The sequence below is a fragment of the Oncorhynchus gorbuscha genome, linkage group LG11, assembly GCF_021184085.1.
Source record: "Oncorhynchus gorbuscha isolate QuinsamMale2020 ecotype Even-year linkage group LG11, OgorEven_v1.0, whole genome shotgun sequence".
NCBI classification, from domain to species: domain Eukaryota; kingdom Metazoa; phylum Chordata; class Actinopteri; order Salmoniformes; family Salmonidae; genus Oncorhynchus; species Oncorhynchus gorbuscha.
Genome location: NC_060183.1, coordinates 85,594,884 through 85,607,618, shown reverse-complemented (window position 1 = coordinate 85,607,618; position 12,735 = coordinate 85,594,884). Strand labels below are relative to the sequence as shown.

General features: G+C 49.8%; 1 protein-coding gene across 2 annotated transcripts in view; it reads right to left on the bottom strand.

Moving 5' to 3' along the window:
* The window catches only part of LOC124047989 (netrin receptor DCC-like), an 83,244-nt gene that overhangs the window by 33,354 nt on the left and 37,155 nt on the right, over positions 1-12,735 (bottom strand). For both annotated transcript variants that reach the window (XR_006841153.1, XM_046368351.1), the window contains exon 4: positions 6,938-7,195. Coding sequence is in view for 1 of the 2 variants with exons in the window: in XM_046368351.1 (XP_046224307.1) it covers positions 6,938-7,195 (258 nt within the window). In the remaining variant the exon portion in view is untranslated. The remainder of the gene's footprint in view (positions 1-6,937; positions 7,196-12,735) is intronic.

Genomic DNA, 12,735 nt, shown 5'->3' with positions numbered 1-12,735 from the left:
CCACTGTTCCCTGAACAAGGCAGTTAACCCACTGTTCCCCTGAACAAGGCAGTTAACCCACTGTTCCCCTGAACAAGGTTAACCCACTGTTCCCCTAGTTAACCCACTGTTTCCCCTGAACAAGGCAGTTAACCCACTGTTTCCCCTGAACAAGGCAGTTAACCCACTGTTTCCCCTGAACAAGGCAGTTAACCCACTGTTTCCCCTGAGCAAGGCAGTTAACCCACTGTTCCCCTGAGCAAGGCAGTTAACCCACTGTTCCCCTGAACAAGGCAGTTAACCCACTGTTCCCCTGAACAAGGCAGTTAACCCACTGTTCCCCTGAACAAGGCAGTTAACCCACTGTTCCCCTGAACAAGGCAGTTAACCCACTGACCCCCTGAACAAGGCAGTTAACCCACTGTTACCCTGAACAAGGCAGTTAACCCACTGTTCCCCTGAACAAGGCAGTTAACCCACTGTTCCCCTGAACAAGGCAGTTAACCCACTGTTCCCCTGAACAAGGCAGTTAACCCACTGTTCCCTGAACAAGGCAGTTAACCCACTGTTCCCCTGAACAAGGCAGTTAACCCACTGTTCCCTGAACAAGGCAGTTAACCCACTGTTCCCCTGAACAAGGCAGTTAACCCACTGTTCCCCTGAACAAGGCAGTTAACCCACTGTTCCCCTGAACAAGGCAGTTAACCCACTGTTCCCCTGAACAAGGCAGTTAACCCACTGTTCCCCTGAACAAGGCAGTTAACCCACTGTTCCCCTGAACAAGGCAGTTAACCCACTGTTCCCTGAACAAGGCAGTTAACCCACTGTTCCCTGAACAAGGCAGTTAACCCACTGTTCCCCTGAACAAGGCAGTTAACCCACTGTTCCCCTGAACAAGGCAGTTAACCCACTGTTCCCCTGAACAAGGCAGTTAACCCACTGTTCCCTGAACAAGGCAGTTAACCCACTGTTCCCCTGAACAAGGCAGTTAACCCACTGTTCCCTGAACAAGGCAGTTAACCCACTGTTCCCCTGAACAAGGCAGTTAACCCACTGTTCCCCTGAGCAAGGCAGTTAACCCACTGTTCCCTGAACAAGGCAGTTAACCCACTGTTCCCCTGAGCAAGGCAGTTAACCCACTGTTCCCCTGAACAAGGCAGTTAACCCACTGTTCCCCTGAACAAGGCAGTTAACCCACTGTTCCCTGAACAAGGCAGTTAACCCACTGTTCCCCTGAACAAGGCAGTTAACTCACTGTTCCCCTGAACAAGGCAGTTAACCCACTGTTCCCCTGAACAAGGCAGTTAACCCACTGTTCCCCTGAACAAGGCAGTTAACCCACTGTTCCCCTGAACAAGGCAGTTAACCCACTGTTCCCCTGAACAAGGCAGTTAACCCACTGTTCCCCTGAGCAAGGCAGTTAACCCACTGTTCCCCTGAGCAAGGCAGTTAACCCACTGTTCCCCTGAGCAAGGCAGTTAACCCACTGTTCCCCGGGGCACCGAAGACGTGGATGTTGATTAAGGCAGCCCCCCCTGCACCTCTCTGATTTCGATGGGTTGGGTTAAATGCAGAAGACAAATTTCAGTTGAAGTTATTCAGTTGAACAACTGACTAGGTATCCCCATCTCCAACTGACTAGATATCCCCCTTTCCAACTGACTAGATATCCCCCTTTCCAACTGACTAGATATCCCCCTTTCCAACTGACTAGGTATCCCCCTTTCCAACTGACTAGATATCCCCCTTTCCCTTTCCAACTGACTAGATATCCCCCTTTACAACTGACTAGGTATCCCCCTTTCCCTTTCCAACTGACTAGATATCCCCCTTTCCCTTTCCAACTGACTAGATATCCCCTTTACAACTGACTAGATATCCCCCTTTCCAACTGACTAGATATCCCCCTTTCCAACTGACTAGATATCCCCCTTTCCAACTGACTAGATATCCCCTTTCCAACTGACTAGATATCCCCCTTTCCAACTGACTAGGTATCCCCCTTTCCCTTTACAACTGACTAGATATCCCCCTTTCCAACTGACTAGATATCCCCTTTCCCTTTCCAACTGACTAGATATCCCCTTTCCCTTTCCAACTGACTAGATATCCCCCTTTACAACTGACTAGGTATCCCCCTTTCCAACTGACTAGATATCCCCCTTTCCAACTGACTAGGTATCCCCTTTCCCTTTCCAACTGACTAGATATCCCCCTTTCCCTTTCCAACTGACTAGATATCCCCCTTTACAACTGACTAGGTACCCCCTTTCCCTTTCCAACTGACTAGGTATCCCCTTTCCCTTTCCAACTGACTAGGTATCCCCCTTTCCAACTGACTAGGTATCCCCCTTTCCAACTGACTAGATATCCCCCTTTCCAACTGACTAGATATCCCCTTTCCAACTGACTAGATATCCCCTTTCCAACTGACTAGATATCCCCTTTCCAACTGACTAGATATCCCCCTTTCCAACTGACTAGGTATCCCCCTTTCCCTTTACAACTGACTAGATATCCCCTTTCCAACTGACTAGATATCCCCCTTTCCCTTTCCAACTGACTAGATATCCCCCTTTCCAACTGACTAGATATCCCCCTTTACAACTGACTAGGTATCCCCCTTTCCAACTGACTAGATATCCCCCTTTCCAACTGACTAGGTATCCCCCTTTCCCTTTCCAACTGACTAGATATCCCCCTTTCCCTTTCCAACTGACTAGATATCCCCCTTTACAACTGACTAGGTACCCCCCTTTCCCTTTCCAACTGACTAGGTATCCCCTTTCCCTTTCCAACTGACTAGATATCCCCCTTTCCAACTGACTAGATATCCCCCTTTCCAACTGACTAGATATCCCCCTTTCCAACTGACTAGATATCCCCCTTTCCAACTGACTAGGTATCCCCCTTTCCAACTGACTAGGTATCCCCCTTTCCAACTGACTAGGTATCCCCCTTTCCAACTGACTAGATATCCCCCTTTACAACTGACTAGGTATCCCCCTTTCCAACTGACTAGATATCCCCCTTTCCAACTGACTAGGTATCCCCCTTTCCAACTGACTAGATATCCCCTTTCCAACTGACTAGGTATCCCCCTTTCCAACTGACTAGGTATCCCCCTTTCCAACTGACTAGATATCCCCCTTTCCAACTGACTAAATATCCCTCTTTCCCTTTACAACTGACTAGATATCCCCCTTTCCCTTTCCAACTGACTAGATATCCCCCTTTCCCTTTCCAACTGACTAGGTACCCCCTTTACAACTGACTAGGTACCCCCTTTCCAACTGACTAGATATCCCCCTTTCCCTTTCCAACTGACTAGATATCCCCCTTTCCAACTGACTAGGTATCCCCCTTTCCCTTTACAACTGACTAGGTATCCCCCTTTCCCTTTACAACTGACTAGATATCCCCCTTTCCAACTGACTAGATATCCCCCTTTCCAACTGACTAGATATCCCCCTTTCCAACTGACTAGAAATCCCCCTTTCCAACTGACTAGGTATCCCCCTTTCCAACTGACTAGGTATCCCCTTTCCAACTGACTAGGTATCCCCTTTCCCTTTCCAACTGACTAGATATCCCCCTTTACAACTGACTAGGTATCCCCCTTTCCAACTGACTAGATATCCCCCTTTCCAACTGACTAGGTATCCCCCTTTCCAACTGACTAGATATCCCCCTTTCCAACTGACTAGGTATCCCCCTTTCCAACTGACTAGGTATCCCCCTTTCCAACTGACTAGGTATCCCCCTTTCCCTTTCCAACTGACTAGGTATCCCCCTTTCCCTTTCCAACTGACTAGGTATCCCCCTTTCCAACTGACTAGGTATCCCCCTTTCCAACTGACTAGGTATCCCCCTTTCCCTTTACAACTGACTAGGTATCCCCCTTTCCCTTTCCAACTGACTAGGTATCCCCCTTTACAACTGACTAGATATCCCCTTTCCCTTTCCAACTGACTAAATATCCCCCTTTCCAACTGACTAGATATCCCCCTTTCCCTTTCCAACTGACTAGATATCCCCCTTTCCCTTTCCAACTGACTAGATATCCCCCTTTACAACTGACTAGGTACCCCTCTTTCCAACTGACTAGGTATCCCCCTTTCCCTTTACAACTGACTAGATATCCCCTTTCCAACTGACTAGATATCCCCCTTTCCAACTGACTAGATATCCCCCTTTCCAACTGACTAGATATCCCCCTTTCCAACTGACTAGGTATCCCCCTTTCCAACTGACTAGGTATCCCCCTTTCCAACTGACTAGATATCCCCTTTCCAACTGACTAGGTATCCCCCTTTCCCTTTCCAACTGACTAGATATCCCCTTTCCAACTGACTAGATATCCCCCTTTCCAACTGACTAGATATCCCCCTTTCCAACTGACTAGATATCCCCCTTTCCAACTGACTAGGTATCCCCCTTTCCAACTGACTAGGTATCCCCCTTTCCAACTGACTAGGTATCCCCCTTTCCCTTTCCAACTGACTAGATATCCCCTTTCCAACTGACTAGGTATCCCCCTTTCCAACTGACTAGATATCCCCCTTTCCAACTGACTAGGTATCCCCCTTTCCAACTGACTAGATATCCCCCTTTCCAACTGACTAGGTATCCCCCTTTCCAACTGACTAGGTATCCCCCTTTCCAACTGACTAGGTATCCCCCTTTCCAACTGACTAGATATCCCCCTTTCCAACTGACTAGATATCCCCCTTTCCAACTGACTAGGTATCCCCCTTTCCAACTGACTAGGTATCCCCCTTTCCAACTGACTAGGTATCCCCCTTTCCCTTTCCAACTGACTAGGTATCCCCCTTTCCCTTTCCAACTGACTAGGTATCCCCCTTTCCAACTGACTAGGTATCCCCCTTTCCAACTGACTAGGTATCCCCTTTCCCTTTACAACTGACTAGGTATCCCCCTTTCCCTTTCCAACTGACTAGGTATCCCCCTTTACAACTGACTAGATATCCCCTTTCCCTTTCCAACTGACTAAATATCCCCCTTTCCAACTGACTAGATATCCCCCTTTCCAACTGACTAGATATCCCCCTTTCCAACTGACTAGGTATCCCCCTTTCCCTTTCCAACTGACTAGGTATCCCTCTTTCCCTTTACAACTGACTAGATATCCCCCTTTCCAACTGACTAGATATCCCCTTTCCCTTTCCAACTGACTAGATATCCCCCTTTCCAACTGACTAGATATCCCCCTTTCCAACTGACTAGATATCCCCCTTTCCCTTTCCAACTGACTAGATATCCCCCTTTCCAACTGACTAGATATCCCCCTTTCCCTTTCCAACTGACTAGGTATCCCCCTTTCCAACTGACTAGATATCCCCCTTTCCAACTGACTAGGTATCCCCCTTTCCCTTTCCAACTGACTAGATATCCCCCTTTCCCTTTCCAACTGACTAGATATCCCCCTTTACAACTGACTAGGTACCCCCTTTCCAACTGACTAGATATCCCCTTTCACTTTCCAACTGACTAGATATCCCCCTTTCCAACTGACTAGGTATCCCCCTTTCCTTTACAACTGACTAGGTATCCCCCTTTCCCTTTACAACTGACTAGATATCCCCTTTCCCTTTACAACTGACTAGATATCCCCCTTTCCAACTGACTAGATATCCCCCTTTCCAACTGACTAGATATCCCCCTTTCCAACTGACTAGGTATCCCCTTTCCTTTCCAACTGACTAGATATCCCCTTTCCAACTGACTAGATATCCCCCTTTCCAACTGACTAGATATCCCCCTTTCCAACTGACTAGATATCCCCTTTCCAACTGACTAGATATCCCCCTTTCCAACTGACTAGATATCCCCCTTTCCAACTGACTAGATATCCCCCTTTCCAACTGACTAGGTATCCCCCTTTCCAACTGACTAGGTATCCCCCTTTCCCTTTCCAACTGACTAGATATTCCCCTTTACAACTGACTAGGTATCCCCCTTTCCAACTGACTAGATATCCCCCTTTCCAACTGACTAGGTATCCCCCTTTCCAACTGACTAGATATCCCCCTTTCCAACTGACTAGGTATCCCCCTTTCCAACTGACTAGGTATCCCCCTTTCCAACTGACTAGGTATCCCCCTTTCCAACTGACTAGGTATCCCCCTTTCCCTTTCCAACTGACTAGGTATCCCCTTTCCCTTTCCAACTGACTAGGTATCCCCCTTTCCAACTGACTAGGTACCCCCTTTCCAACTGACTAGGTATCCCCCTTTCCCTTTCCAACTGACTAGGTATCCCCCTTTCCCTTTCCAACTGACTAGGTATCCCCCTTTCCCTTTCCAACTGACTAGATATCCCCCTTTCCTACTGACTAGATATCCCCCTTTACAACTGACTAGATATCCCCCTTTCCCTGTACAACTGACTAGGTATCCCCCTTTCCCTTTCCAACTGACTAGGTATCCCCCTTTCCAACTGACTAGATATCCCCCTTTCCAACTGACTAGATATCCCCCTTTCCAACTGACTAGATATCCCCCTTTCCCTTTCCAACTGACTAGATATCCCCCTTTCCAACTGACTAGGTATCCCCCTTTCCAACTGACTAGATATCCCCTTTCCAACTGACTAGATATCCCCCTTTCCAACTGACTAGATATCCCCCTTTCCAACTGACTAGATATCCCCCTTTCCAACTGACTAGATATCCCCCTTTACAACTGACTAGGTATCCCCCTTTCCAACTGACTAGGTATCCCCTTTTCCAACTGACTATCCCTCTTTCTGTAATATGTAAATATGAGACAATTAGATAAAAAGGTCATTGTTCAGAAATCAGCCCGAAATCAGCCTTAAAACATTTGTTTTATATTCTTGGTTATATTGGCCATAGATGTGCATATGAAGGTCCACAGGTCATTTTATTGTATCACCCAGCACTAGCGTCAAACCCAGTCCCTTACATTGGACTCACTTGAATGTGGCATCATGGGTGTGTAGACCTTGGGGTCGATGGTGCCCATGGGTGGAGGCAGGAGGGGATTGGCGAAGCTTCGTAGGGGGTGTGTGGGCCTGACGCAGGCGGTGGGGATGGTACGGGTTGAGGTACCTCCGACCTCCTCTGTGCCAGGGAGAGAAAGGTCCCCTTTACCTCCTACACCTGGCTTACTGATACTGCTGCTGATCAAGGTCTGCTGTACCCCCAGCGTGGTGCTGCCCTCTGTCGATATCGCTGCACAAAGAGAGACAGAGAAACAGATGAGTTAGTTCCACCTGTTAGTTAATAAGTTAGCTAGTTAGTTAATTAGTTAGCTAGTTAGTTCCACCTGTTAGTTAATAAGTTAGCTAGTTAGTTAATTAGTTAGCTAGTTAATTAGTTATTATTTAGTTATTTAGTTATTTAGGTATTAGTTAGCTAGTTAGATCCACCTGTTAGTTAATAAGTTAGCTAGTTAGTTAATTAGTTAGCTAGTTAGTTAGTTAATTAGTTAGCTAGTTAGTTAGTTAGCTAGTTAGTTAATTAGTTAGCTAGTTAGTTATTATTTAGTTATTTAGTTATTTAGTTATTAGTTAGCTAGTTAGATCCACCTGTTAGTTAATGAGTTAGCTAGTTAGTTAATAATTTAGCTACTTGGTAAATTAGTTAGCTAGTTAGTTAATTAGTTAGTTAATTAATTAGTTAGCTAGTTATTATATTATAGTTGTCTATGATCGATATCTTGTAGCTATAAAAACAAAACAAAAAAATATCAAAATAGAAGTAAAGGTGTCTGTGTATAATTTCTAGTATCTGGACAGTAACCTCATTCTGAGACCCAGGGAACCCTACTCCTAGTAACCTCATGCTGAGACCCAGGGAGCCCTACTCCTAGTAACCTCATGCTGAGACCCAGGGAGCCCTACTCCTAGTAACCTCATGCTGAGACCCAGGGAGCCCTACTCCTAGTAACCTCATGCTGAGACCCAGGGAGGCCTACTCCTATTAACCTCATTCTGAGACCCAGAGAGCCCTACTCCTAGTAGCCTCATGTTGAGACCCAGGGAGCCCTACTCCTAGTAACCTCATGTTGAGACCCAGGGAGCCCTACTCCTAGTAACCTCATGCTGAGACCCAGGGAGCCCTACTCCTAGTAACCTCATGCTGAGACCCAGGGATCCCTACTCCTAGTAACCTCATGCTGAGACCCAGGGATCCCTACTCCTAGTAACCTCATGCTGAGAACCAGGGATCCCTACTCCTAGTAACCTCATGTTGAGACCCAGAGAGCCCTACTCCTAGTAACCTCATGTTGAGACCCAGGGAGCCCTACTCCTAGTAACCTCATGTTGAGACCCAGGGAGCCCTACTCCTAGTAACCTCATGTTGAGACCCAGGGAGCCCTACTCCTAGTAACCTCATGCTGAGACCTAGGGAGCCCTACTCCTAGTAACCTCATGCTGAGACCTAGGGAGCCCTACTCCTAGTAACCTCATGCTGAGACCCAGGGAGCCCTACTCCTAGTAACCTCATGCTGAGACCCAGGGAGCCCTACTCCTAGTAACCTCATGTTGAGAGACCCAGGGAGCCCTACTCCAAGTAACCTCATGCTGAGACCCAGAGAGCCCTACTCCTAGTAACCTCATGCTGAGACCCAGGGAGCCCTACTCCTAGTAACCTCATGCTGAGACCCAGGGATCCCTACTCCTATTAACCTCATTCTGAGACCCAGAGAGCCCTACTCCTAGTAACCTCATGTTGAGAGACCCAGGGAGCCCTACTCCTAGTAACCTCATGCTGAGACCTAGGGGGCCCTACTCCTAGTAACCTCATGCTGAGAGACCCAGAGAGCCCTACTCCTAGTAACCTCATGCTGAGAGACCCAGGGATCCCTACTCCTAGTAACCTCATGCTGAGAGACCTAAGGAGCCCTACTCCTAGTAACCTCATGCTGAGAGACCCAGGGAGCCCTACTCCTAGTAACCTCATGTTGAGAGACCCAGGGAGCCCTACTCCTAGTAACCTCATGCTGAGACCCAGGGAGCCCTACTCCTAGTAACCTCATGCTGAGACCCAGAGAGCCCTACTCCTAGTAACCTCATGCTGAGACCCAGGGATCCCTACTCCTAGTAACCTCATGCTGAGACCCAGAGAGCCCTACTCCTAGTAACCTCATGTTGAGAGACCCAGGGAGCCCTACTGCTAGTAACCTCATGCTGGGACCCAGGGAGCCCTACTCATAGTAACCTCATGCTGAGACCCAGGGAGCCCTACTCCTAGTAACCTCATGCTGAGACCCAGGGAGCCCTACTCCTAGTAACCTCATGCTGAGACCCAGGGAGCTCTACTCCTAGTAACCTCATGCTGAGACACCCAGGGGGCCCTACTCCTAGTAACCTCATGCTGAGACCCAGGGAGCCCTACTCCTAGTAACCTCATGCTGAGACCCAGGGAGCCCTACTCCTAGTAACCTCATGCTGAGACCCAGGGATCCCTACTCCTAGTAACCTCATGCTGAGACCCAGAGAGCCCTACTCCTAGTAACCTCATGTTGAGACCCAGGGAGCCCTACTCCTAGTAACCTCATGTTGAGACCCAGGGAGCCCTACTCCTAGTAACCTCATGCTGAGACCCAGGGAGCCCTACTCCTAGTAACCTCATGCTGAGACCCAGGGATCGCTACTCCTATTAACCTCATTCTGAGACCCAGAGAGCCCTACTCCTAGTAACCTCATGTTGAGAGACCCAGGGAGCCCTACTCCTAGTAACCTCATGCTGAGACCTAGGGGGCCCTACTCCTAGTAACCTCATGCTGAGAGACCCAGAGAGCCCTACTCCTAGTAACCTCATGCTGAGAGACCCAGAGAGCCCTACTCCTAGTAACCTCATGCTGAGAGACCTAGGGAGCCCTACTCCTAGTAACCTCATGCTGAGAGACCTAGGGAGCCCTACTCCTAGTAACCTCATGCTGAGAGACCCAGGGATCCCTACTCCTAGTAACCTCATGCTGAGAGACCTAAGGAGCCCTACTCCTAGTAACCTCATGCTGAGAGACCCAGGGAGCCCTACTCCTAGTAACCTCATGTTGAGAGACCCAGGGAGCCCTACTCCTAGTAACCTCATGCTGAGACCCAGGGAGCCCTACTCCTAGTAACCTCATGCTGAGACCCAGAGAGCCCTACTCCTAGTAACCTCATGCTGAGACCCAGGGAGCCCTACTCCTAGTAACCTCATGCTGAGACCCAGAGAGCCCTACTCCTAGTAACCTCATGCTGAGACCCAGGGATCCCTACTCCTAGTAACCTCATGCTGAGACCCAGAGAGCCCTACTCCTAGTAACCTCATGTTGAGAGACCCAGGGAGCCCTACTGCTAGTAACCTCATGCTGAGACCCAGGGAGCCCTACTCCTAGTAACCTCATGCTGAGACCCAGGGAGCCCTACTCCTAGTAACCTCATGCTGAGACCCAGGGAGCCCTACTCCTAGTAACCTCATGCTGAGACCCAGGGAGCTCTACTCCTAGTAACCTCATGCTGAGAGACCCAGGGGGCCCTACTCCTAGTAACCTCATGCTGAGACCCAGGGAGCCCTACTCCTAGTAACCTCATGCTGAGACCCAGGGAGCCCTACTCCTAGTAACCTCATGCTGAGACCCAGGGATCCCTACTCCTAGTAACCTCATGCTGAGACCCAGAGAGCCCTACTCCTAGTAACCTCATGTTGAGACCCAGGGAGCCCTACTCCTAGTAACCTCATGCTGAGACCCAGAGAGCCCTACTCCTAGTAACCTCATGCTGAGACCCAGGGAGCCCTACTCCTAGTAACCTCATGCTGAGACCCAGGGATCCCTACTCCTAGTAACCTCATGCTGAGACCCAGGGAGCCCTACTCCTAGTAACCTCATGCTGAGACCCAGAGAGCCCTACTCCTAGAAACCTCATGTTGAGACCCAGGGAGCCCTACTCCTAGTAACCTCATGCTGAGACCCAGAGAGCCCTACTCCTAGTAACCTCATGCTGAGACCCAGGGAGCCCTACTCCTAGTAACCTCATGCTGAGAGACCCAGGGTCCCTACTCCTAGTAACCTCATGCTGAGACCCAGAGAGCCCTACTCCTAGTAACCTCATGTTGAGACCCAGGGAGCCCTACTCCTAGTAACCTCATGCTGAGACCCAGAGAGCCCTACTCCTAGTAACCTCATGCTGAGACCCAGGGAGCCCTACTCCTAGTAACCTCATGCTGAGACCCAGAGAGCCCTACTCCTAGTAACCTCATGTTGAGACCCAGGGAGCCCTACTCCTAGTAACCTCATGCTGAGACCCAGAGAGCCCTACTCCTAGTAACCTCATGCTGAGACCCAGGGAGCCCTACTCCTAGTAACCTCATGCTGAGACCCAGGGATCCCTACTCCTAGTAACCTCATGCTGAGACCCAGGGAGCCCTACTCCTAGTAACCTCATGCTGAGACCCAGAGAGCCCTACTCCTAGAAACCTCATGTTGAGACCCAGGGAGCCCTACTCCTAGTAACCTCATGCTGAGACCCAGAGAGCCCTACTCCTAGTAACCTCATGCTGAGACCCAGGGAGCCCTACTCCTAGTAACCTCATGCTGAGAGACCCAGGGTCCCTACTCCTAGTAACCTCATGCTGAGACCCAGGGAGCCCTACTCCTAGTAACCTCATGCTGAGACCCAGAGAGCCCTACTCCTAGTAACCTCATGCTGAGACCCAGGGAGCCCTACTCCTAGTAACCTCATGCTGAGACCCAGGGATCCCTACTCCTAGTAACCTCATGCTGAGACCCAGGGAGCCCTACTCCTAGTAACCTCATGCTGAGACCCAGAGAGCCCTACTCCTAGAAACCTCATGTTGAGACCCAGGGAGCCCTACTCCTAGTAACCTCATGCTGAGACCCAGAGAGCCCTACTCCTAGTAACCTCATGCTGAGACCCAGGGAGCCCTACTCCTAGTAACCTCATGCTGAGAGACCCAGGGTCCCTACTCCTAGTAACCTCATGCTGAGACCCAGGGAGCCCTACTCCTAGTAACCTCATGCTGAGACCCAGGGAGCCCTACTCCTAGTAACCTCATGCTGAGACCCAGGGAGCCCTACTCCTAGTAACCTCATGCTGAGAGACCCAGGGGGCCCTACTCCTAGTAACCTCATGCTGAGAGACCCAGGGGGCCCTACTCCTAGTAACCTCATGCTGAGACCCAGGGAGCCCTACTCCTAGTAACCTCATGCTGAGACCCAGAGAGCCCTACTCCTAGTAACCTCATGTTGAGAGACCCAGGGAGCCCTACTCCTAGTAACCTCATGCTGAGACCCAGGGAGCCCTACTCCTAGTAACCTCATGCTGAGACCCAGGGAGCCCTACTCCTAGTAACCTCATGTTGAGAGACCCAGGGAGCCCTACTCCTAGTAACCTCATGCTGAGACCCAGGGAGCCCTACTCCTAGTAACCTCATGCTGAGACCCAGAGAGCCCTACTCCTAGTAACCTCATGCTGAGACCCAGGGATCCCTACTCCTAGTAACCTCATGCTGAGACCCAGAGAGCCCTACTCCTAGTAACCTCATGTTGAGAGACCCAGGGAGCCCTACTCCTAGTAACCTCATGCTGAGACCCAGGGAGCCCTACTCCTAGTAACCTCATGCTGAGACCCAGGGAGCCCTACTCCTAGTAACCTCATGCTGAGACCCAGGGAGCCCTACTCCTAGTAACCTCATGCTGAGAGACCCAGAGAGCCCTACTCCCAGTAACCTCATGCTGAGACCCAGGGAGCCCTACTCCT